This window comes from Papaver somniferum, unplaced genomic scaffold (genome assembly GCF_003573695.1).
Source record: "Papaver somniferum cultivar HN1 unplaced genomic scaffold, ASM357369v1 unplaced-scaffold_107, whole genome shotgun sequence".
NCBI classification, from domain to species: Eukaryota; Viridiplantae; Streptophyta; class Magnoliopsida; order Ranunculales; family Papaveraceae; genus Papaver; species Papaver somniferum.
The window spans coordinates 1,144,592-1,170,006 of record NW_020619603.1 but is presented as its reverse complement, the minus strand read 5'-3'; the positions used below and the strand labels follow the sequence as shown (position 1 = coordinate 1,170,006).

Sequence of the window (25,415 nt, the reverse complement as noted above, 5' to 3'; positions counted from 1 at the left end):
AATCTTTAAATAAAATAAACCCAAAAACTTTGATTTGCTTATATTTCTGTTATGTTTTGTCTAATCATCCCAATTGTGCAAAGACTGTAGTTTGATAGTATGAAATGGTTCTGACTGTACTAAACTTTCGAAAACATGTGAAACTCTAATCTATTCAACTGGATTATACAAAGTCCAAAGCAAAGAAAACAAGCCAAAATCAGAATTAGCTAGAAGAAGATTTGGATAAAAAAAACTGATCCTACTTCCTTAACTGACCCAGGTCAACAGCCCTGCGCTCCTGCAATATCGAAGCAAACCAAATACATGTAACTTAGGACATTATAAGTAACTTGAAAACTCAATAAAGATCAATCGGTTCTGACTACCATGGTATAACCATCAAAGCTGCATGCTATTGCAAGTTTGCAACCAAACAGAGAAAAGAAAGAAAAACTTTTTTTTTTGATGCAAACAAACTTCATGTGTTACATAAGATTCTTTACATAACTGATCATCCCTGATTTCCTTGACAAACATTTCTGGGATGTTACAATGATAATCAAAAGAGTTCCGTCAGTTCTAGATTTGTTTACAATTACATGCACACCATTGTTTGCAGTTCTTTTAACATAATTTACATTATAGCAAGAAAAGGAAGAAATCAAATGCCTTATTTCTTCTACAATCCCTTGATTCATCCAGTGAACAGAGGGGGTGGCATGCCTAACCGAGTTAATTACATTTAAACAGTCACTTTCAAAAGTTACTTTGTGCAAGCTCTTTTCATTGGCCCAACAAATAGCTTCCTTCAAGGACAGACATTCAGCTTGCTCTGGATCTATTCCTCCATTAAAGAATCTCCCTCTGATGCCCTCGCAGTTTCCTGTTGAATTACGTATAATTAAACAATCTAAGTTTATTTTAATAGTCTTATAATGCTTTAGTTAGGAAAACTCAAGTTACTCATCACATAAATAGTGAGGAACTTTCATTTTCCACATTTGCTTCACCAGCTAGATGTTTACAAGCTGAAGAAACATTAAATCACCTACTCATTGAATGTGATCACTCAAGGTCAGTCTGGTTCTTTTGATTTAACAGAGAATTCACCTGACCTGTTTGGTTCCCAAATAAGTTTATCACTACCATATTGCACTAGATGCATTTTGAGGATTAATTCAGATGTTTCCCTTGGAAATAAATCTTGTACCAGTTGGGTATTCCATCTCTTTGGATTTTGGAGCATAAGATCATAAACATAAACTATTCTAACTGGCTCTGGAAAATTTTCATTTGGAGTGGGAGAAACATCTAAACCTCTAACCCATTTATCATACCATACTAACACCTTTGTTCCACATCTGACATCCCATCGATGAAACCTCCTAACTTATTGGAGACCTAATTCTATTCCTTTCCATATCCATGAAGAATTATTGTGAGGTTCTTGTAGGTGAAGAAAGCTACAGTAAGGAGAGTATTTAGCCTTCATAATTTGACTCCAAGGCTTATCTTCTTCTGTGCACAATCTCCAGGCTAACTTGGTGATCAGGGCATTCTTATACAATTCTAAATTCCTGAAAGCTAACCCTCCTTCATTTTTAGAAACACAAAGGGATTCCCAAGCTATAAGATTTATTCCTTTATTGCTCTTATGACCCCACCAAAATCTTCTCTGAACCGAGTCAAGCTTAGCAATAATGTTTTTTAGAAGCTTAAAATTATTCATATAATGAGCTGGAATTGAATTCAAAACTGTCTTAACTAATGTTGTAAAAGAGTCTCTAATGGAAGTAAAAGAGTTTGCTTAAAATTACTCATGTAATTAGCTAAACAAACTCTTTTATTCCTTTTTCATATGAGTCTCTAATGGAAGTAAAAGAGTTTGTTTTGGAACTACCTAATAGAATAGGAAGACTCAAGTACTTATCTGAAGAGCAAAGTTGTTTGACTCCCAGCATACTCCGAATTGAGTCTTTTTGATCTGATGAAATATCTCCAGTAATGAAAGCTGAAGATTTGGAAAAATTAATCATCTCACCAGATAATTGACTAAATTGCTGTAGACTGTTTTTAACTTGATTTATGCTCCTATTGTCAGCATGGAAGAATAACATATAGTCATCTGCAACCAACAGATGATTTATAGTTATTGAGTTTTTAGCTACATGAATTCCTCGCAGAGAATCAAGGGCTTCAGCCTGCATTAGAGATTTTGTAAGGTAAAACTTGGAACCAGAACTTACTAGAACCGGAACACATAGGAAGGGTACTAATGCCATTTTACCAATTCACCCCTACCTCAGCTTTTATTTCTTTCTATAGTCTCCTCCTCTCACAAATCTCTCATTTTGTTTGGGAAAAATTACTCTCACACTTTTTTCTCTCTCTAACCCTCTGAGAAGAAAAAAACTCACAACAATGGCTGCAAGATTGGTGGCTAGACAAGCCGCTTCTCTATGTCGGGTTTCCTCTCCAAAGTCTGCAGCTGATGCCACTCAGCTTATCCAACGACGTGGTCTTGCAGGAGGTGGAGGTATGAACTAATCTGTCAAATCAAAATCTCAAAAATTAAAGTTTCATTTTCTGGTAAATCTGATCTCGTTCGATTAGAAATCATTGAGTAGATGTATGTAGGGTTTTGTAGAATCTGATTTATACATTAGAAATTCTGTTCCTTAATACACGGAAGAATTTCAGATTGGTGCCCTAATTCTTAAGTTGAGTTGTTTCTGATGATTCTGGACTCTCTAGGGCATTTTTTAATCATTTGAGATTCCTGTTATATGTTTATCCTAATTTTGCACTGTTTCTTGTTTTGCTACGCGTATCTGATCTTACATAATACTGAATCTTAATTTCTTTTTTCATCTATAGAATCATTTTTTTTCCTGATTGGGGTTTAAGTTTGAAATGAATAAACCTGAAAAGGTTACTAACAGGAAGAACGAAAGCAATGTAGATAATTTCATGTTGAGAATACCTATGGTTTTCACGTTCCTATATAAATAACCTTGGATTGCACTTCCATTACACTCTATGGTTAGTCAGCTATCTTGTTCAATATGTTATTACGAATATACAAAGAAAGGGGAATTGTTTGCTTGTAACTAGAGATGTTCAATCAAATAAGATAGTCCTGCTGTGCTAGTAGCTTTCGATTTGTATCAGCATTGTGTGTTATCTGTTATAAATACCTATATCTCTCTTATCCTGAGCATTTCCTAAATAAGGTTTATTTGCTTTGCCGCAGATCATCATGGACCCGCAGAGGTGAACTGTTGGTCGGACCCAATGAGCCCATCTAGATGGAAGGAAGAGCATGTAAGTCACTTGAAGGCTATTTTTTAATAACGTGGTTTGTACTTGCTTTGATTCACAGCACCCTTGTACTTACCGTAATACACTTTGTCAACTTTGCAGTTTGTGATTGTCTCTTTAGCTGGATGGGGTTCAGCTATTTACGGTGGTTGCAAATTCTTCACTGGAGGCAAGAAAGGAACTGAAGAGGTACTTGGTTGTTATACTAATAAGGCCTAGCTGCTTTTTTCATGTGTACTCTTAAAGTACTGCATTTTTATCTGTTGTCAGCGTCTAAGTTAGCTGGCTTGCGAGTTACCTGTGTCTCTGGGTTGAACTGCGCATTTTCTCATCTCCCTAGTTCTAAATTTCTAATTGGAGATTGGATACTCTTGAACTTACACCCATGTCAGACAAGTCTCCAGAAATTCAATCCCAGATACATAGGTTGCACAATAATTGAGATAATTGTGGTCTTTACCTGCCACCATGATTGACGGACTGAAAAAATGAGAATATTTATCCCGCACTATGTTGTTCCCATTTCATGTTTGATACTTTGATGTGAAAATTAGGATGTGTTCATATTACCTAACCCGCTAACCCATCTACTAATTGGGGCGTACTTCACTAACAAATAATTTTCTTGTCTTCGCAGAAAGTGGCTGAAGCAACTCTGCAGAAAGTAAGGGTGCACAGGAACCGAGCCGGACCGACGGGCCGAGGAAGGGGGTACAGGTACCGGTCCAAAAGTACCGACGATTTCTCAAAAGAGGGAGCATTTATCCAAACACCCGTTTCTACTCATCCTGACTCCTTCTAAATAAATGTGTAATCATACACATTTATCAAAAGAGTTTTACACATATCCCAAATAATTAAGGATCATCCATTTTGAGTTTCAAAAGAAACCGTTGTCAGATTATTAATCATTCAGAAAATACATCTCCAGGTACTGGCTCAACATCCTTAGCCCGCATTTCTTTCACATGACCCAAAGCTTCAGTCGCCAACCTTAGCTCTCGAGCCAGCCTATCCACTTCGTTCCTAGCTTTGTGTACCGTTTCCAAATCAGGGTACACACCAATCATTTCTGGATTCTTCTGGATTTCCTGTGGTTGACGACGGAGCCATCCAATATTCAACTTAGACATCTCAACCTCATCCAACGCAGATTCCCAGTCATGCATCATTACTTTGGTAATTTCTTTGTGAGGCACGAGGACCATCTCCTCTATGCAGATAGTAACACTGATACTCTACCCTCCTAAAGGCGGTAGCTTCCATAGTCTCAGGTGAAAAAATGTCCGAACATGTTCCATATGCGGGTATATATACGATCATAAGACGAAGGAACCGTGAAACCACCAATGCACTTGTAGTCGGTTCAGATTCGGTCGAATTTGAAGTCAAAAATAACACCAGCACTTGGGTATTCCGATGGGGTCACGTCCGAGCTAATGGCATCCTGGTCAGCAGCCTCATGTGGGATGCCGTTTTCAACCATGGTATTTGAAGCAACGGTCTCGCAATCTGAAGACTCAGGAAATACACCATCGACGGTACCTTGACGAAGTAAGTCCGGATATCCTACCGGATGGTATGTAACAGTTACACCATCATCTGGGACATTTCTAGTAACGACTGGAATAAGTATTAACATTGCATTGGTGTTCAGAACATTTGAAAAGCAAAAAAAAAATGTGTCTGAAAAACAAAAACAAAAAAAATTATCTGAAAAGCCATAGGAACCGACCGGTACCGATCTCGTACATGTACCGAATGGTACCGGAACCGAGGTACACGGTACCGGTCCAAAATCTGGGAACCGAAACCTAGGAGGTACAGGTACTCGGCCTCGGCAAGAACCGAGCCGAACCGTACCGTGTTCACCCTTAGTATTCCGTAAGCAGATAAGTTACCTGTTGGGCTAGTAATGGGCCCTTGGATATCATTCATAATATGTTCCATAGTAAAATGCTTCACTAGAGATTTAATCAGCAGCGATTTCCCAACCTACACAAGCATAAATCACACAAATGATTAACTTTAATCTGAAGTTGTGACTAAAAATTCATGATAATTTGGATGAGTAGTAGTAATTCTGACTGACATTGGGAGGTCCTTGCACCAGAACAACATAAGGAGGTGGAGCTGGTTCATCAATTTCACCATCCCAATCGTCGTCTTCAACCTTGTTTCTGGGGTATCTGTTGATTTCACACTTGTCTGGCGGGTCTCGATAAATTTCGAAAGATGGGCGATAAAGTTGAGAAGAAGCATTTTAAAACCCTAATTTAAAAAAAACAAAATCATTACTTCATGACTTGTAATTACAAACTAAAACAAAATCAAAACATATATGAGAAAAGAGAAGAAGCAGAAGAGTCACCTTGCTTAAACTGGAGAAATTTCTTCTTCGTTTTTGTAGATTTAAGCTCTCTCTCTCTCTCTCGAATTGACAAGGGGTTTTCGCAGAGAAGGTGGTGGTGAGAGAAGGTGGTGGTTATATATATACTAGGTATCACCCGGTCTACGGCCGGGGCTCAACCTTATTTTGACTTTTGTTTATTGTTTGGTCAGCCAATCAGTATCCTCACACAAAATTTTAGCCAGCCTGTAATGATCGGATAGTGTTCATTTAGTCAAGTCATAGCAGTCGGGGCCTAAAGGCCCCGGCCGTGATTTGGAAAACAAGACTCAAATGTAGTCTCCGCATTAAAATAAGCCTTGATTAGTTTGAAATCTAGGGGACTGAGCATATAAGGCACCATGATCGGGTCGGGTTTAGTTAGTCAGGTCATAGCAGTCGGGACCTGAGGCCCCGACCGTGGATTGGAAAATCAAGAGTCAAATGTAGTTTTCGCATTAAAATTAGCCTTGATTAGTGTGAAATTCAGGGGATTGAGCATATAAGGTAGATTCCGGTCTCGGTCATGGATTAGAAAGTCTAGAATCAATTGCAGTCGCCGCATTAAAATTACCCGTAATTAGGTGAAATTTAGAGGGTTGAACCTATAAAGAAGACTCAATGTTTTGTTGGCAAGATCAAATTAGCGGGGACTACAGTCCCAGTTATGGTCCCTTAAATTCATTTTGAGAAGGAATAACTACACTGTGGCACATTTTCCAGTCGTCCTGGTACCGGCCTACGTTAACCCATTTAACTAAACACTTTGGACGTTCCTAATGTAGGTGTTAGAAGTTGTGTTAATGGCAACTAAAATATGGGGCGTTGGAATTTATAACAAAAATATGTTAATGAAAGGAGAGAGATGAAGCCTAGAGAGAGCGCCTAGAGAGGGAGAGAAATTTTCTATTACAGGTAATCTAACCTTCCCAAATACTATGACGTGAAGTTGCTAATATTCTTACAAACTCATATATATAAACTCCTAGATAGCTCCTTTCAATGCGTTGATATCTTTATAACCTAATTATATAAACTCCGGTGATGTTGCGGATCACGTCTTGCGTTATTTGTATATTATTTTAATACGTGTAGTTACGCTATTGGTTGGCTACGTCATCTTTCCTATAATTTAGAACATGGTCCGAAGTTAGAGCATCTCCAATAGAGTTTGGGTCTCTAAAGAAAATTGCTACCACATAAGATTTTAGATATTCTAGTATAAAAAACTCTCTCCAATGATGGTTGGATAGTAAAAAATTAGCATGAGGTGGTAGTTTGAGTTTGGATGAGAGTATCTAAATTTAGATATTCCAATCCATACCCACGTCATATATTTTTGTGTGAAGCAAGGTGATAAAAACGAAGAAGAAATATAAGGAAACTTAGTCACGGTTAGCCATGTTTACTTGGCATTTACAATCGTTATTTTTGTTGACGCATGCTATCTGTACTGAACACAACATCCCTTTCCTAGTCATTATTTAATTAATATAGATAGATGAGTAAAATCATGAATTGAGACTTGAGAGAAACTGCTGACAGTTTGCCAGACCGTTCAAGATTCCAAATTGATTTGACATAGAACTCGACATTTGGTGTTGCCATCAATCCATCACCCTTGCCATAAAGAGATACAGTTGACAAAAGGTCTCCAAAATCTTTTCGTATAAACGGTTACATGTAGTCGTGTGAAATTTATGCTATAAGGTTTGCTATATATTAGGAAACGCGTATCAGTAGGGAAACACGGTTAGATCAGGAAACCCTGGGCATCCAACGCACGAAAATATCCCTCCCCCAACTCTCGATCCGGGGAGCACGACCAACACCGGAAGGTGTTATTGTCATAAAATATCCAATAAAATATCCACATGGTTAGGGTGCGGTTCATGAAAGCTAAAAATTGGTCAAAGTAAAATTAGGGAATTTTGGTTGGGCCGGACATAATCCGCGCCGTCCAAAATTATATGTTAAAAACGGGATGGACGGACGTCTATATAGAACATATAACGAATCGATCCGAGCCGTTGGATGACGAAATCGATGGTCGGATTTATAAGACTACACACCATTTCTTTTTATAATATAGATATATCTATATTCTCTTGTTACTAGACTAACTTCTAACGTTCTATTATGTAGTTCTCTTTTACGTCCTCGATTTTCCTAACTGCATTTTGGTGCAATTTAAAGGCAAAATCTCTGAGAAGTAAAACAAAAAGGGGTTGTCTTCGTTAATCACAACTACTTGCTCTGTAGATAGCTTTGGCTTTGTTACTTAAATTTTATGGTTCATTTACATATTTGTTTAGTATTGTCATTTGAGAAAAACACTTTATCTTCGGTCTCACTCTATTATTTGTTTTACTACAACAGGAAGTTTACTCAGGATCATTTCACAAATCAGAGAAGGACTTAAACTCTGTTATTTGGAAGATCAAGTCCTCTGGTGAGACCACAGGAACTTACGTTCAGAAATGGCAAGAATCAATTTAACTAATTTGGCGTAGCAAGTTTGGGAAGAGGCATTCACATGAGAGAACTTAATTTTCTACCCGAGGATGAACTTTATTCAACGTAGCAAAAGTGATCCCTCTTTTGAACTTGTCTTGTTATTCGTGGTTAAAGTTCATCGTAACACGGCCCTGCGATGGCTCGGCTCACAACATTTGGTGTTAGTTCATTGTTCCATTGGTTGTATATGGCGGTTTTTCTATCTTCAATCGATATAGGCTCTCCACTGATGATTTTAGTCATAATTTTCTTCAAGAATTTCTTGCCCACGTTAACTTGTTTGTTCGTTGAACCACCAAACTGAAGTTTTCATTCTCCACGCTTGAAATATCTTGGACACAACAATGTACATGATATACTCTATGACAGCGACGGGCTTAGCAAGGGGCTAACCCGGATTATAGTCCGTCCCTATTTTTGGCCCAATAAAATTTTGTTTATGGAATTTTTACTGACATTGGGAAGTCCTTGCACCGGAACAATATAAGGAGGTGGAGCTGGTTCATCAATTTCACCATCCCAATCGTCGTCTTCAACCTTGTTTCTGGGGTATCTGTAAATTTCACACTTGTCTGGAGGGTCTCGATAAATTTCGAAAGATGGGCGATAAAGTTGAGAAGAAGTAGATGCGATTGCCATTTTAAAACCCTAATTTAAAGAAAACAACAGAATCATTACTTCACTTGTAATTACAAACTAAAACAAAAATTTCTTTTTCACTTGCTTAAACTGCAGAAATTTCTTCTTCGTTTTTGTAGATTAATCTCTCTCTCTCGAATTAACAAGGGGGTTAGGTTTTCGCGGAGACGGCTGGAAAAAAGAAAAACCAAAATTGAGCTTCCCTCGGACGTCACTTTTGGATTAAAAACCTAGTTCTCAAGTGCGCAACAAGTTCCATCCAGCCCAAGCCCATTAGTAACTTTCTCACCCAAACCGGCAACCTCACCCGTGGCATGATATCCTGGAGCGGGAAACAAGTTGAGTGTTCAAATCTTGACGAAGGCTATAACACTTAACTTAGAGTGTGATACTTAGCTACAAGAATATTCCTGATAGATTCGCCTATACGAATATGAAGGTATGTTGCCTTCCCTGGGAACTTGGGAATTTTTCTAGATCATTCCTTAAAAAAGGGATATTATATGGCCTAAATGTGCAAACTTTAAAAAAATACTCTAGATATAATTGTGTGTATTGAAGAATCCAGTATTAGTTAGAGTTCAGTATGCGGGTCGCTCTAGTTACCTGACACTTATAAAGTTTAACATTTTGTAAAGGTTCAAGTCGAAAGGTACCTTTGCTTATGCACTGATATATGACACATGCTCAATGTTTTTAAAATATAAGTGGGGATTTTCAGGATATATATTTAAAAACAGAACTTTGTAATATCATATCAAACTTAGATAAATAGTGTGATGGTATTATTTTGGGCTCCACACTATAGAGTTAGGTTCAACTCCAACCCAATACATTTGACTAACTATATGTTGTGTAACAAAATTCCGGGAGAGCAAGGCCTAGGAGATCTGGTCATTTTTTATTTATTTATGTTTTTGATGGAAAAGGTAATTTTATTGACTAGCAAATATAGTACAAGAGAATTATAATTTCATCTGTATCAATAACATTAGAGAAAATGCTAGACTTCGGAACCTTTTGTTGCAATTTGGAGAACATGTGCTGAATATTTTTTATCCTTGCTTCTTTAGCCATGTAGTTCGCCGCTGAGTTGTATTTCCTTTGTATAAATTTTACCTGTGCTTGAGGAAGTTCTTGCAAAATTATCTAGATTTCCTGTAAAGTGTTTCCGGTTGACCAAGAGAAGCTTGCGCTCATCATATGTCAACTAGAATTATGCAGTCAGAAACTACTGAGATGCTTTATTTCAGCCAAGTGACCGCCTTTAACAAGGTTATTGATTCCGCATGTAGGGCCGAAGACGCCTTCTCTGAACCTGCCAACACGTGCACAAAGAACTCGTGGTCTATGGAATAAAGAATAAGAAAAAAACCCATAGACAGGTCTTCTTTTGTAAATGAGGCATCTATGAATATTATCCAATATGAGTTTAAGTCATACCATTTATAATTGACCGGCTTCAGCTTTTTGAGATTAATATTTGACTTAATATTCTATAATTAATATTATTAATTTTGATAATTATAACTATGTCGTTGTATGACTGTTATGGAGGATTTTCCGTAGGGATTAATCAGCAAATTTATTTCCATTAAATAGTATTTATTCTTTTGAAGTTACAAAAACCAGTTTTTTTGGAGAAGATGGTACACCACATTTTTCATTTATTTTGAGTTCTAAGCAAGTGTTAGAAAGATTATTTGTTGTTTGACTTCTCAAAGTGCAGAGAAATCGAACAAGAGAGTTCCCAACTGTTTTATCCCATAGGGTTTTTGACAAGAGTTGAATGCTAGCACAATCAAGAAGCAGAGTTCCAAACCACCGTATAGAGAGCGACCTAGTCCGCGACTCGGTTGTTTTAGATTTTTTATTCTACGATTTACTTTTGTGTATGGTTTCCAATAGTAAGTTTTGTTTATTTTCAAAAGCTTGAAACCTAAGTACAGTAAAGCTTCGATAACTTAATAGTCTTGAGAATGCAAAATTTTATCAATTTAGCGAAGTATTAATTTATCGGTAAATTAATAAGTTATTAATATATTGAAACATACCTTTTTTTATAGGAAAAGCTTAGGCCTAGAAAGGCACTAAGACCAGTACAAAGGAGTTGTATTGTCATTGGTTGTGGATGCACCACTCAGCCTTCCAGCATTGTTCTTACAAAAAAGAGCTAAATTAAAGGCATCCATGTTTTGATTATGATGAATGATGCTAAGATTTAGTAAAACAAAAGGTATGGGGTCTATGACTATATTTCGACTACTTTCTTCTTGACTGTGTCTTCTTTTATAATAATTAAGATGAAATCTTCGTTGAGCGGCTTCATGGTAGAGCAACTTAAAGCGAACTAGAATATCCATTGATTCAGCAGATATTACGATATTTGTGTGCTGCATTTCTTTGGCCAACTGGAAAGCTAGGTCTGCCCCTCCTGTGGATCGCCCTTCTCCAGAGTGTCCTGGATGTCCTCTAGTGCCAATGATATTTCCTGCAATATTTGTCATAGTTAGAGAGTGTAATATAATGAGTTCTCAGTGTCTTGTAGTGTGCGTATACTGATATTATTCCCAAACCCTGCTTCTGCATTCCAAGTAGAAGGAGTAATTGTGTTGCAAAGTAGTGTCAGTTTCCTCATGTAAGAGTGGGAAACTGTTCATGATATGATCCTGCATAACATGTATTCTATTATGATTGCACAGATGCTGCTTAATCCGGATATTAGTAACTCCCACATTAGGCTGAGTTTGTTTGAATATAAAATCACATCTATCTTTCCAGATATACCAACAAGCAGTGGCATAAATGTTGCACTTAGTACTAGAGTTTCCAGAAGGAACCAGGAATTCAACCAGTCAATGAAAATGGTATTGTTATCAAAAAGAGTATGAGAGTATCCAAGAATTTCTTGCCACACCAAAGTAGCAGAAGGACAATTCAGGAACAAGTGAGACATGGTTTCTTCTTCCCCACTATTGCAAACAGTGCATGAATAATAATTAGGGTATTCCCTAAGCAGATAAGTTACCTGTTGGGATAGTGATGGGCCCATGGATACCATTCATAATATGTTCCATGGTAAAATGCTTCACTAGAGATTTAATCAGCAGCGATTTCCCAACCTACACAAGCATAAATCAAACAAATGATTAACTTTAATCTGAAGTTGTGACTGGATGAGTAGTAGTAATTCTGACTGGCATTGGGAGGTCCTTGCACCAGAACAACATAAGGAGGTGGAGCTGGTTCATTAATTTCACCATCCCAAACGTCGTCTTCAACCTTGTTTCTGGGGTACATGTAGATTTCACACTTGTCTGGCGGGTCTCGATAAATTTCGAAAGATGGGCGATAAAGTTGAGAAGAAGTAGATGCGATTGCCATTTAAAAACCCTAATTTAAAGAAAACAACAGAATCATTACTTCACTTGTAATTACAAACTAAAACAAAATCAAAATCCAAACATATATGAGAAAAGAGAAGAAACAGAAGAGTCATCTTACTTAAACTGGAGAAATTTTTTCTTCGTTTTTGTAGATTTAAGCTCTCTCTCTCTCTCGAATTAACAAGGGAGTTAGGTTTTCGCGGAGTCGGCTGTAAAAAAGAAAAACCAAAAATGAGCTTCCCCCGGGTCTCACTTTTGGATTAAAAACCTAGTTCTCAAGGGCGCAACAAGTTCCATCCAGCCCAAGCCCATTAGTAACTTTCTCCCCCCAAACCGGCGACAACCCTACCCATAGCATGATATCTTGAAGAAGGAAACAAGTTGAGTGTTTAAATCTTGACCAAAGCTATAACACTTAACTTAGAGTGTGATACTTAGCTACAAGAATGTTCCTGATAGATTCACCAATACGAATGTGAAGGTATGCCACATTCTCTGAGAACTTGGGAATTTTTCTAGATCGCTCCTTATAAAAGGGATAACATATTGTCGTAATGTGCAAACCTTAAAAATTTACTCTGGATGTAATTGTGTGTATTGAATAATCTAATATTAGTTAGAGTTCAATACGTGAGTCGCTCTAGTTATCTGACACTTATAAAGTTTAACACTATGTAAAGGTTCAAGTCGAAAGATACCTTTGCCTATGCACTGATATATATGGCATTTCCTCAATGTTTTTAAAATATAAGTGGGGGATTGTCAGGATATATATTTAAAAACAGAGTTTTGTAATATTATATCAAACTTAGATAAATAGTGTGATGGTATTATTTTGGGCTCCACACTATAGAGTTGGGTTCAAATCCCACCCAATACATTTGACTAACTATATGTTGTTTAACAAAATTCCGGGAGAGCAAGGCATAGGAGATCTGGTGATTTATTTTTTTTATGGAAAAGGTAATTTTATTGACTAGCAAACATAGTACAAGAGAATTATAATTTCATCTATATCAAAAACATTAGAGAGAATGCTAGACTTCGGAACCTTTTGATGCAATTTGGAGGACATGTGCTGATATTTTTTATCCTTGTTTCTTTAGCCATGTAGTTCGCTGATGAGTTGTATTTCCTTTGTATAAATTTTACCTGTGCTTGAGGAAGTTCTTTTAAAATTACCTTGATTTCCTGTAAAGTGTTTTCGACTGACCAAGAGAAGCTTGCGCTCATCATATGTCAACTAGAATTTTGCAATCAGAGACTATTGAGGCGCTTGACAATAAGTTTTCTTTCAGTCAAGTGACCGCCTTTAACAAGGCTACTGATTCCGCATGTCGGGCCGAAAACGCCTTCTTCGAACCTGCCAACACGCGCATAAAGAACTCGTGGTCTACGGAATAAAAAATAAGAGAAAAACCCACAGACAGGTCTTCTTTTGTAAATGAGGCATCTATGAATATTATCCAATTTGAGTTTAAGTCATACCATTTATAATTGTCCGGCTTCACCTTTTTGAGAATAATATTATAATTAATATTATTAATTTTGGTAATTATAATTATGTCGTTTTATGACTGTTATGGAGGATTTTTCGTAGGGATTAATTAGTAAATTTATTTCCATTAAATAGTTTTGATTCTTTTGAAGTTATAAAAACCAGTTTTTTGGAGAAGATGGTACACCACATTTTTCATTTATTTTGAGTTCAAAGCAAGTGTTAAAAAGATTATTTGTTGTTTGACTTCTCAAAGTGCAGAGAAATCGAACAAGAGAGTTGTCAACTGTTTTATCCCATAGGATTTTCAACAAGGGTTGAATGCTAGCACAATCAAGAAGCAGAGTTCCAAACCACCGTATAAAGAGCGACCTAATCCGCGACTCAGTTGTTTTAGATTGTTTATTCTTCGATTTACTCTTGTGTATGGTTTCCAACATTAAGTTTTGTTTATTTTCAAAGACTTGAAACCTAAGTAGTTTTATTATATGATTTAATATGCAGCTTGACATTGTAAGTTGAAAATCACACCACGGAAATACAAATTATCAAAACTTTCACTAACATCTTTCGGTAACCTCCTAGTGAACTGTATAGGGTCACCTTTACATATTGGGATTCCGCCAACATTATGAAGTCTAAAGGTGTCAACCCTATTTCATAAAAGCCAGGAAAAATGGAAAGTCTTAATTGTATACCACCATCTAGCTACAAGAGTATTTGTCAATTGCACATCTGCATTCTTAAACTTAAATGAAAACATCAAGGAAAACACTCAACTTTCTAGTACTCGACATGCAGAAGGATGACTTTCAACAACTACTTTATAATAATGATTTATTCATCCCTAACTAGTCCTCGTTTTCATTTCTGGTGCATCTTGATTGGGTATGTATGCCCCTGTCTACCAATTTTTGAAAATTACACTCCCTCTATGTCATAACCTAATGAAACACACAAATAAAAATTTATGTATACTAAAATTTCAACATATAATCTTTTTAAATGCCAAATATGTTTCATACTCAAAGCCATAGTCAACACATAACTTAATTAAGCGTTCAACATCATCTATAATTGTGAATTACCAAGATAATTAGACATGTATCATCACTCGGGTTATGTATATCATTATCACTAGAAAATTAACCATGTTCATCAAATAAATTAAGCATTCAACATCATCCACAATTGTGAATTACCAAGATAATTAGACATGCAACATCACTACGGTTATGTATGTCTATATCACAAGAAAATTAACCATGCCTTCAATAAATCCATAAAATTAATAATTTCCTACTAATCATGATAAATACAAGGAAATAACTAACAATAATACGTTCATCCAAATTATGTTATTCATCACAAAACTTAGCAAATTAAAATCATATCTATTTAACGTAATCGCAGTTATGGTTTATGTTTATAATGCATTACCTTTGAGTATTAAGTTGATAAAACTCCTCGAGACCAGATGGAACTAGCAATTGAAAGGTTGACGAACAAACCCAATCATTGAATCGAGATGAAACATCGGGAAGAGAATAGTTATATGATGAACTTTGGTTTTTCTTTCAAAAACTATGAAAATGAAAGTGTAGAATGAACCCTGATCGAGTTCTCTATGTGTTTTTTGAAAAAACTATAGAACATAATGGTTTTCAGGTTAATTGATGTTCACTGGTCAGGATTGGTTCAACGGGTAACGAGTATCCGTTCGCTGGGAAACGACTGATGGAAACTCGGTTTATAGAAAACGGTATATGATTATTCGTTATTTTATTCATGAACAACTAACCATAACCCGTCCTCTACTAAAATCGGGAATTACCCCTAGATGTGCTCTGAACATGAAACTTAAATTACTAAGGAATGCTTTATGCAAACCGTGGCTATAAAGTTCATGAGCCGATTCAATCGAATCGAATCATCTTTGTTTCAATTGTGTCTTGTGTAGTTACATAAGATCTCATAGCAATTGAACAACTCTTTAACTAGTTCATTTGAGTTAATTGAACTAGTTATGGTGAAGAAGAACAAGGTTAATATGAAATGCTCATATGGTTAACCTTTTGGGTTATTATGTTTAACCAACAAACACGTACACGTTTGGGCATGGTTTTCGCAAACCCAGTAAATGTCTACCCAAGTGTGTGTGACAAGCTAAGTTTTCAATCTAACGGTTGAGAAATATTAGCTTGAATCTAAATCAAGTTTTCATCAAACGGTGAATATGGATTGCTTTCTAACTAAAGCAAAACCCTGATTTGAAGGTTATATAAAGGAGACATCTAGCATTGTGCAAAACTAATCCCCACACGTCTGGTGATACTAGTCCGCTCGCTAGAGTCGATTCTCCTTTAACCTTTGGTTTCTTCTCTAAAACCAGGTTAACGGCTTAAAGACTTCATTGGGATTGCGAAGCCAGACCAATACTACTTTTATCGTAGTTGTGTGATCTGATCTTTCATCTTCTATCGTACGAGTACAATCTATTGATTGGTTTGAGATCGTGAGAGTTCTCCGATAGGCAAGATAAAAAGTCACAAACATCTTTGTCTCACTGTTTGTGATTCCTCGACAAACCGCCTGTGTAGTCAGGAAGGATTGTAGAGAGGTGATTGATAAATCTAGGCTGTTCTTCGGGAATATAAGACCGGATTATCAATTGGTTCCTGTTCACCTTGATTTCATATCTTAAGATGGAACAAAACCTAGGGTTTATCTGTGGGAGACAGATTTATCCTTTGATAGACTATTCTGTGTGAGACAAATTTGTTTATTATCAAGTCTACGATTTTGGGTTGCAGCAACTCTTGGTTGTGGGTGAGATCAACTAGCGGAATCAAGTGCGCAGTATCCTGCTGGGATCAGAGGCATAGGAGTACAACTGTACCTTGGATCGGTGGGAGACTAATTGGGGTTCAACTATAGTCCAGTCCGAAGCTATCTTGGAGTAGGCTAGTGTCTGTAGCGGCTTAATACAGTGTGTATTCAATCTGGACAAGGTCCCGGGGTTTTTCTGCATTTTCGGTTTTCTCGTTAACAAAACTTCTGGTGTCTGTGTTATTTCTTTTCCGCATTATATTTGTTATATAATTGAAATAATACAGGTTGTGCGTTCGTGATCATCAATTGGAAATCCAACCTTTGGTTGTTGATTGATATTGATTGATCCTTGGACATCAAACCATCCATACACATCTTTCCAGCGATTAGGTAATTGACTGTTGCAACACAGTAACTGATTTGTTAACTCTGAGCCCTTTTAAGTTATTAGCCTGCAACAACATGTATATGGAGTCAATGGGCAGCCGTTTCTTTTCATTCTGTAAACCAAAAGCATTGGCATCTGTAAACTTGTTACTATCTGTAAATAGTTGTCAAAAGCTAGAATTTATGACTTGTTTGTGGTTTCAGGCACCTGAAAATCCAACAGCAAGCTCATTAAATCCCGTGTCTAATGTGAAACCTAGTGCAGCAGCTTCCTCGACTCCGAAGACATCTACTGACAAGATCTAAAGGAAGAGGGTGCAGGAAAGAAATCAAGCGGAGGAAGGTTCAGAACGGCAAGTTGAAGGAGCGGTCAAGTTTTATGTAGACAAATGGCTGCTAGTTAAGGTTACTTCATTATTCTTTGGCTTCATAATGGCCATTATTTGTACCTGAATCAAAAGCGAGTTAGAGGTTGAGTTAACAGTTGCGTTTTCTACTCTTGGGGTACTTGGTGAAGATACTTTGTGTTTTTTCAAGCGCCTGAAGAATTATAATGTTAATAACGATGTTAGCAGTGGTTTTGATAGTTTTATTTTTTCATAGATTAGGCATTGATATTCAAAGAGGTGTTGGAGCCCAGCTTGTTGCTAGGTTACCAACTAAAGGCTTTATATAAGTTCTGTTTATCAATTTTTGAAAAATAAAAATCCGATGTAGCGAAACCTGAAAGACAAGGTCAAAAGTCGACTTTATACATAGGCATTACTATTGTCTGACATAGGAGGTTGATATTTGAAGTTGGGGAGATTTACTTTTTGGTGTTTATCATGAATTTATCAGCTACTGAGTTTTTGGGTTTGAGAATCCAAAGTTATCTTGAATTTATCAGGGTTCAGATTCAGAAGTTTTGAGATGATTTTCAAATTTTTGTGTGATGATAGCACCCAAAAACTCGGAGAATTATTGGCATCTTTTACTGATACGTGTTGGTTCCTAGATTTCGGATAGGGGAATATTTTCTGCTTAATTTCATTTTTTTTTCTATTTTCAAGATAACATATTTTTGACCGTGCATTATTAAAATGAACCATTTTCTTTCAAAATATTAAAATGATTTTCCGTATCTAGAACTCAGTTTTCAATTTTTTTAGTTTTAAAAACTCAACTTTTCTTCAAAAAAAAAAAAAAGGAAAAATTTAATTAATTTTTAGTAAGGCGACAATTTGCTCATTAAATTTTGAGGTGAGAGCTAGGACAAACTTCATTATTGATGCAGTAAAGATTCAAAACCTTCTCTCCCAATAAATATCAGCCTTCAGCAGCAAAGAGTGAAAATTCTCAGTCATAATATTTTATTTTGTCATTTATAATTTAATAATAAAAAAATGAATTATTTATAAGATAATAAAATTAAGTAAAACAATTTTCAGAGATAAGCCTGTTTTTGTCATTTGCTACAACAACTGGTTCCAGATATCAATTCGGGGTCACCCCTTATCTAAGTATTTTACGTATTACCTAATCTACCCCTCACTAATCAGGATTAGTGATTAATAATAATTAGTAAAATCTTAAGATTTTTGATAAATTATTAGTGTGTGTTTTATTTGAATTTGGGTGAGTGAGGTGAGAGTAGAAGGAGGGAAAAATATTTTTGAGTGGAAATTTTTTTGTGAAAATGGAAGATGATTGTGAGGAGAGAATTGCAGCTGCTGAATCTTTAGCTCTACTACAACAAGGAGCTAACGACAACAACTCTCAATTGTAACTCTTTGTTAAGCCAACACCCTTGAATGATGATTTTGACGAGTATGGAGAGTTTTTCGAAGAAGCTACACAAGAAAGTAAACTTGCACAACATGCAAGCATCCCCAATACACAGGTAAAGCTGCTAGGAGGTTAAAAAATCGATTTTTTTCTTAAACACAATTTGAGTACCTCTAACGGTGAAGGCCTAAGATGTCTGGTGAACTTCTGGTTCCGATTAGAGAGGGGCTGAAAAGTTCTAGGTCGAAGATGACCTCAATGAGAATTAGGTCTTCTAGAGTATAGATGAATTGCAGCTCCATCATCTTTAGCAGAACCCAAAAAATCTAAAGCTTCTCCAATTTCAGTTTCTGAAAATTCTTCCAAATCCATTTTATGGTTTCTTCTGCCAGCTGCTTTAGGGATTCTTCGGGAGTAAATGTTGTTGATGATGAGGATTCGTGGGTGAAAGTAGATAGAAAATGAGAGGATTTTGGGAGGATTTGGAGAGGATTCATAAACCTAAGCCGAGGTGAAATTGGAACGAGAAACTACGAGGTGTTTGGGGTTTTTTCCTTCCGACCGAGGTATATGTACGTGTCAACTTAGTAAATTTTTGTGTGATGATAGCACCCAAAAACTCGAAGAATTATTGGCATCTTTTACTGATACGTGTTGGTTCCTAGATTTCGGATAGGAAAATATTTTTTTGCTTAGTTTCATTTTTTTTTCTTTTTTAAAAAGATAACATATTTTTAACCGTGCATTATTAAAATGAACCATTTTCTTTCAAAATATTAAAATGATTTTCCAGATCTAGAACTCAGTTTTCAAATTATTTTTTTTTTAAAAACTCAACTTTTCTCAAAAAAATAGAAAAAAAAAATTAATTAATTAATTTTTAATAAGGCGACAATTCGCTCATTAAATTTTGTGGTGAGAGCTAGGACAACCTTCATTATTGCTGCAGTAAAGATTCAAAACCCTCTCTCCCAATTTCCAGATCTGCGACGAGAGTTGCTTAAAGTTGGTGTCTTCAGAATTTATCCATGCTACGGCTCCCACGGTGAATAATAATAAGTATAAGTTTTTTTCAAAATGTCCTGGTAAAGAGGAAGAGTGCTCGAAGTGGCATTTGGATTCAGGGGCCAACCGACATGTGACGTCCGACGAGTCGCTTCTCGATTATTCTACGGGATGTCATACAGACTTCTTTAGGAACATTGATGGCACTAAGTCCAGCTCCTCGAAGCAAGGATATTGCAAGTTAACATACACCTCTGAAGATGGCGTGCCGAGAACATTTGAGCTAAAGGACGTTTATGTTGTTGATAAAGGTCCTATTTTACTATCGGTATCAGCCTTCACGAGAGACAATAAATGCTCAATTCTATTTGGCCGTTATCCACTACTAATGCCACAGATGACAGGCTCTTGAAACCCGATTTGATTCCTGGTTATGGTATGGTGACCAATGGTTTCTATTGTCTTTGTTAATCGGGTAGAATTTCTAGAAATTGTATAGGAGAAATATTCTTTTTTATATTTACACTCTTCAGAATGTGATGATCATAGTTGCTCGCGTTGGTCAGGGCTAGATGTGTTAAGGAGAGGCACTGGGACTCTGGGAGTCGGAATAATGCAAACTGAGGCACCTACACCTAAAATCAAGCAAACATGGTTTAAAATGCAGATTGGTGCAACCAAAAATCAGGTGCATCTTGAATTGGAGGGAGGTCAAGAACTGATCTTTCAAGGCATTGGTTGTTGTTGAGTACTCGATTGTCGTTCATCATCGTGCTTCGACATGATCAGTACTGACACCAACACCAAGACTGCCGACCCTAGTGCATTTGTGGCCCAGAAAATGGCCTGAAAAAGTATCCTTTCATGGGAAAGAAGATCATCTAGGGGTTTTGGATACGGCGAAGGAAATAAATCTTTTCCTTGCCTGTCACAACAACAACAAAAAAATCCATTGGCATAGCCATTGTAACTATCTAGAAGTATGGCATAATTATAGATAGTTGACACGTGAATACAGATCCCAGATTCTTTTTTACACAGCTTTGATGTTTTGGTCAGTTCTATAAATTAGGGGACTGAAGCTACTAATAACAGAACCTGGGTTTGATGTTTTTGGACAGCTTCTTCTTCTTTTTCCTCTCAGCTTTTGGGGTTTTGGTCTTGCGAGCTTCTCTCTTCTCTTCTTTCACTTTCTTCTTGTTCTCTTTTCGAGCTGCTTTTTTATCTGCAGGGATTACTGTCTCCCTTGTACCCTCCTTCCTAGTATCATATGGCTCTAATCCTTCTGAATCATCATCATTGTTCTCCTCCTCCTTGTCATCTTCATCTGTTCCAGATTCGGTTCAGAAGTTGTTCGTCTGTCCAGTAGAGGTATCATCCGTGCCCGATTTCTCTGGCTGCTTTAATAACTGTTTTGGAGCTGGGGAAAGATAAAGCAAACCTACGGTGTCTGGGCCCCATAGAATGTCCGACTGAAAAGACACAAGATAAGAGTTGTAAGGTTTTCGAATTTCTTCTTAAATTTGAAAATGAACTTGATGCGAGATTATTAACCTCCACAGAGATCAGCCTGGACATCGCATCTCTCCAAACCAAAATTTCCCGTTGAACCTGTAACCATTGTAAATGCATTAAGACAGACGATGCTTTCGACCCGTTTAGGGGGTTAGAACATGACAATACGGATGATGGAGAATCAATCAAACACCTTCTAAATAAGAATGCACAGATTCATCAGTAATAGATGAATCTACTATAATATCGAACAGTTCTCGTGTGCTCAAAACTTTCACACCATTCTTTCTGAAAAAATCCTGCAAAATACCATTTGGTTGATATCATCAGTTTGTTTAAAGATAAAATCTAAGGGAACAGTACTAGGTGCATAATTGTAACGTAAACCAACTTACAGAAACATGTTTGCAATCTAAACGTAAGAAGTATGAGGCAAGAGGGTGGTCAAGGTCCACAGATTGGGAAACATCAATAACGTGCAAGCTACCCTGCAGAGAAATCACAAAATGTTGCTTGCTGACTAAGAAAAAAAAAATTAAAAAAGATCAATGGAACATAGGGTATTGGACCCACCTCGTAATAGAGTATGCTATACTCGCTCAAGTCTCCATGCACCAGGTTGCACTTTTGGTATAAATTTCGCATCACCATAATCATCTGATCATTCATAAAGAATACAAACTTAATTTTACATCATCTCCGGTGGCAATAAGATAGCAACAAAAACAGTGAAACGCAGTCAATTTTGTCTGCTGTTGTACTCTGAAGAGCAATATTCTTTCTACAATTTCCAAGGATGTTGACGCACCTGTACATAGCATTCACCCATCTTGTCTTCAGATAGATTTGCATCCTCGAGACAAGGAGCACCCCTCCCTGATTTTCCTGTAAATTAATTTCTTCAAATTAAATCTCCAGAAACACTAAAACCATTTGAGGAGACGAGAATCATATGCATTTGACACTTCAACTAAACAAAGTGGATGGAAGAAAGGTTACTCCTCAAGGACTTCAATCAGATATTAACTCACGAGGAATTTAAGAATAAGAAATCATACCTATATATTCCATAACCAAAACATGAAGCCTCAAAAATATTGGAGTTGGGCACCTGATCCCTGCTGCCTTTAGCCTGGATTCAGAACATAGAGAACTTTAACAAGTAACATCACAAATTCTGAACTGCGGTCACATTTTCACATTTACTAAGACAAGATTTTCTTTTCCCTATTAAGCATACAATATTAGGCCTTACAATTACAATTCTTAAGAGATCAAGTTTATAACTCAATATTTCAAGTGGCACAGGAAAACCAACTACACATCATTTTTTATAGGCTATAAGGTTCCTCATTTCATTTTCTTCCCAAGTCTTAGGCATTTGCCTGGGATTGTGCTTCAAGTATCCACGCCGAAAACAATAATCCCCTTGTATATAACGATCCCCATCCCTGAAGTGGCATTTTGAACAACACCATACGAGTTGTTGGATCAATATCCTGTTAATTTAAACAAATCCAAACGAAATGTTAGATCTGATATAGGCTGAAAGAGTTAAGCAGACATAGCAACGTTAACCTTGAGGATATATTTATTTCCTGTGTAACAATGACAGTACAAACATAGTAAAGTTAATCTTCAGGACATTTGTTCGTTAATAGAGTTAATCAGACATACTCGTGTGCTCGTTACAAAGGTTATTTTGAATAGCGAATAATAAATTTGAATATGGCAAAACAACACAAAACAGAAGAATTATATGAAACAAATGAAATCCCTAACCTGTTCAACAGTAGCACGGTCTCTCTTGTCAGTGGTTTTAGTTGTAGCAGAATTGGGCATGCTCCTATTTTTCCTTGTCTTCCCACTCCTAGACTCACAAATTATTATAACCCACAGTAAAAGCAGAATTGCAAGGAAATAAATCCAAATCCAACTGAAATGGAGGAGATTATGATAAATTAAACTGAAACCCTAACTTTATTCATCAAAAATTTCCCCAAATTCACTAAAAATCAATTCAATCCCGTGTAATCACCGAATTCACAAAAATCCAGCTGAACTAGAGTAAATTATGAAAAATTGAACTAAAACCCTAACTTTATTCATCAAAAAAATTCACCCAATTTTCTTTTTCCAAACTTTATTCAAATCAATTCAATCCTTAAACATCAAAATTAAACAAACTTTGAGTACCTCTAACGGTGAAGGTCGAAGATGTCTAGTGAACTTCTGGTTTCGATTAGAGAGGGGCTGGAGAGGTCTTGATAGAAGATGACCTCCACGAGCATTAAGTCTTCTAGAGTACAGATGAATTGCAGCTCCATCATCTTTAGAAGAATCCAACAAATCTAAAGCCTCTCCAATTTCAGTTTCTGAAAATTCTTCTAAATCCATTTTAGGGTTTCTTGTACCAGCTGCTTTAGAGCTTCTTCGGAAGTAAATGCAGTTGATGATGAGGATTCGTGGGTGAAAGCAGATGGAAATGAGAGGATTTGGGGAGGATCTTGAGAGGATTCATAAACCTAAGCCGAAGTGAAAGTAGAACGAGAAAATACGAGGTGTTCGGGTTTTTCCTTCCAACGGGGGTATATGTACGAAGTCAGGAGTAGATTTTTTTTTTTTTAATCTAATTATAATTTATTTTTAATATTTTTTTTATTGTTTCCAAAATATATATTTTTTTTTTTGACTCACTCCTTCCCAATAGCAGAAGTTGCTACAGTGCATGTATAGCGCATTTGGATACTAGATGTAAAAGTCAGAAGCAGAAATCTGAACCAAATCTATATTACTTCGTAAAATTGTTTTGAAATTCTATACTTAGGCTAGGTTTGATAATGTTTTTATTTTTCCAAAAGCATTTTCAAAATTTATATATGTCAATAATTTCTAAAATTAGTATTTGATAAAAAAAAACTAAAGTGCTTTTTATCAAAAGCACCTGTCAAATTCCTCAACTTTTAAAAGCTGGGTAGAAGGAGCTTTTAAATGCAACAAAAACATAAGTTGTGGTCGCACCCGAATTTAATGATTGATTTATCATTCTTATCCCTAGTTCATTTTTATAAATGACAAAACTTACCCTTAAATTTATATAAAATCTGTTTTTAATTTCTTGTGTTTTATTCTTTAAAAATTATTATTTTTTACTTTCAAATTATTTTATATACCAATTCCTTTAATTGTCAATATTAAAAATAAATATAAAAATTAATTAATTTAACTTGTACTTAATATATATATTTTAAAAAGTGTTTAAGTACTAAAAATTTTTTAACAATCATAATAATAGTGACCATTAATAGTGTATTTAATATTATTTATATTTATAATTTAATAATAAAAAAATGAATTATTTATAAGCTAAAAAAATTAAGTAAAACAATTTTCAGAGATAAGCATGTTTTTGTCATTTGCTAAAACAATTGGTTCCAGATATCAATTCGGGGTCACCCCTTATCTAAGTATTTTACGTATTACCTAATTTACCCCTCACTAATCAGGATTAGTGATTAATAATAATTAGTAAAATCTTAAGATTTTTGATAAATGATTAGTGTGTGTTTTATTTGAATTTGGGTGAGTGAGGTGAGAGTAGAAGGAGGAAAAATATTTTTGAGTGAAATTTTTTTTGTGAAAATGGAAGATGATTGTGAGGAGAGAATTGCAGCTGCTGAATCTTTAGCTCTACTACAACAAGGAGCTAACGACAACAACTCTCAATTGCAACTCTTTGTTAAGCCAACATCCTTGAATGATGATTTTGACGAGTATGGAGAGTTTTTCGAAGAAGCTACACAAGAAAGTAAACTTGCACAACATGCAAGAATCCCCAATACACAGGTAAAGCTGCTAGGAGGTTAAAAATCGATTTTTTTCTTAAACATCAAAATTAAACACAATTTGAGTACCTCTAACGGTGAAGTCCTAAGATGTCTGGTGAACTTCTGGTTCCGATTAGAGAGGCGATGAAAAGTTATAGGTCTAAGATGACCTCCATGAGAATTAGGTCTTCTAGAGCTTCTCCAATTTCAGTTTCTGAAAATTCTTCCAAATCCATTTTACGGCTTCTTCTGCCAGCTTCTTTAGGGCTTCTTCGGGAGTAAATGTTGTTGATGATGAGGATTCGTGGGTGAAAGTAGATAGAAAATGAGAGGATTTTGGGAGGATTTGG

The 25,415-nt window shown here is 36.1% G+C and overlaps 2 protein-coding genes across 2 annotated transcripts; one reads left to right on the top strand and one right to left on the bottom strand.

Annotated features, from left to right (window-relative positions):
- The first annotated feature begins 2,337 nt into the window (after nucleotides 1–2,337).
- On the top strand, nucleotides 2,338–4,246 carry LOC113328437. The gene is made up of 4 exons (XM_026575550.1): nucleotides 2,338–2,518; nucleotides 3,236–3,306; nucleotides 3,406–3,492; nucleotides 3,941–4,246. Exons 1-4 carry the CDS (start codon nucleotides 2,404–2,406, stop codon nucleotides 4,103–4,105), a joined length of 438 nt encoding a protein of 145 aa, XP_026431335.1. The 5' UTR covers nucleotides 2,338–2,403; the 3' UTR covers nucleotides 4,106–4,246.
- A 16,433-nt stretch (nucleotides 4,247–20,679) lies between these two features.
- LOC113328318 (serine/threonine-protein kinase rio1-like) lies at nucleotides 20,680–23,635 on the bottom strand. The gene is made up of 10 exons (XM_026575429.1): nucleotides 23,435–23,635; nucleotides 23,021–23,121; nucleotides 22,624–22,737; nucleotides 22,297–22,370; nucleotides 22,047–22,123; nucleotides 21,812–21,895; nucleotides 21,634–21,726; nucleotides 21,432–21,537; nucleotides 21,278–21,334; nucleotides 20,680–21,195 (listed from the first exon to the last, which is right to left on the bottom strand). The coding sequence occupies exons 1-10, from the start codon at nucleotides 23,633–23,635 to the stop codon at nucleotides 21,098–21,100; spliced, it is 1,005 nt and encodes a 334-aa protein (XP_026431214.1). The 3' UTR covers nucleotides 20,680–21,097.
- Nucleotides 23,636–25,415: the final 1,780 nt, after the last annotated feature.

What these genes read in the sequence shown, in the direction of transcription:
- LOC113328437 (XM_026575550.1), top strand. Translation starts at nt 2,404, where the DNA reads ATGGCTGCAAGATTGGTGGCTAGACAAGCCGCTTCTCTATGTCGGGTT. An exon ending in TGGTCTTGCAGGAGGTGGAG is followed by an intron (nt 2,519 to 3,235) that starts GTATGAACTAAT and finishes GCTTTGCCGCAG; the next exon opens with ATCATCATGGACCCGCAGAG. An exon ending in CTAGATGGAAGGAAGAGCAT is followed by an intron (nt 3,307 to 3,405) that starts GTAAGTCACTTG and finishes TCAACTTTGCAG; the next exon opens with TTTGTGATTGTCTCTTTAGC.
- LOC113328318 (XM_026575429.1), bottom strand. Translation starts at nt 23,635, where the DNA reads ATGGATTTAGAAGAATTTTCAGAAACTGAAATTGGAGAGGCTTTAGAT. An exon ending in ACCGTGCTACTGTTGAACAG is followed by an intron (nt 22,738 to 23,020) that starts GTTAGGGATTTC and finishes TTAAATTAACAG; the next exon opens with GATATTGATCCAACAACTCG. An exon ending in TTTGGTTATGGAATATATAG is followed by an intron (nt 22,124 to 22,296) that starts GTATGATTTCTT and finishes ATTAATTTACAG; the next exon opens with GAAAATCAGGGAGGGGTGCT.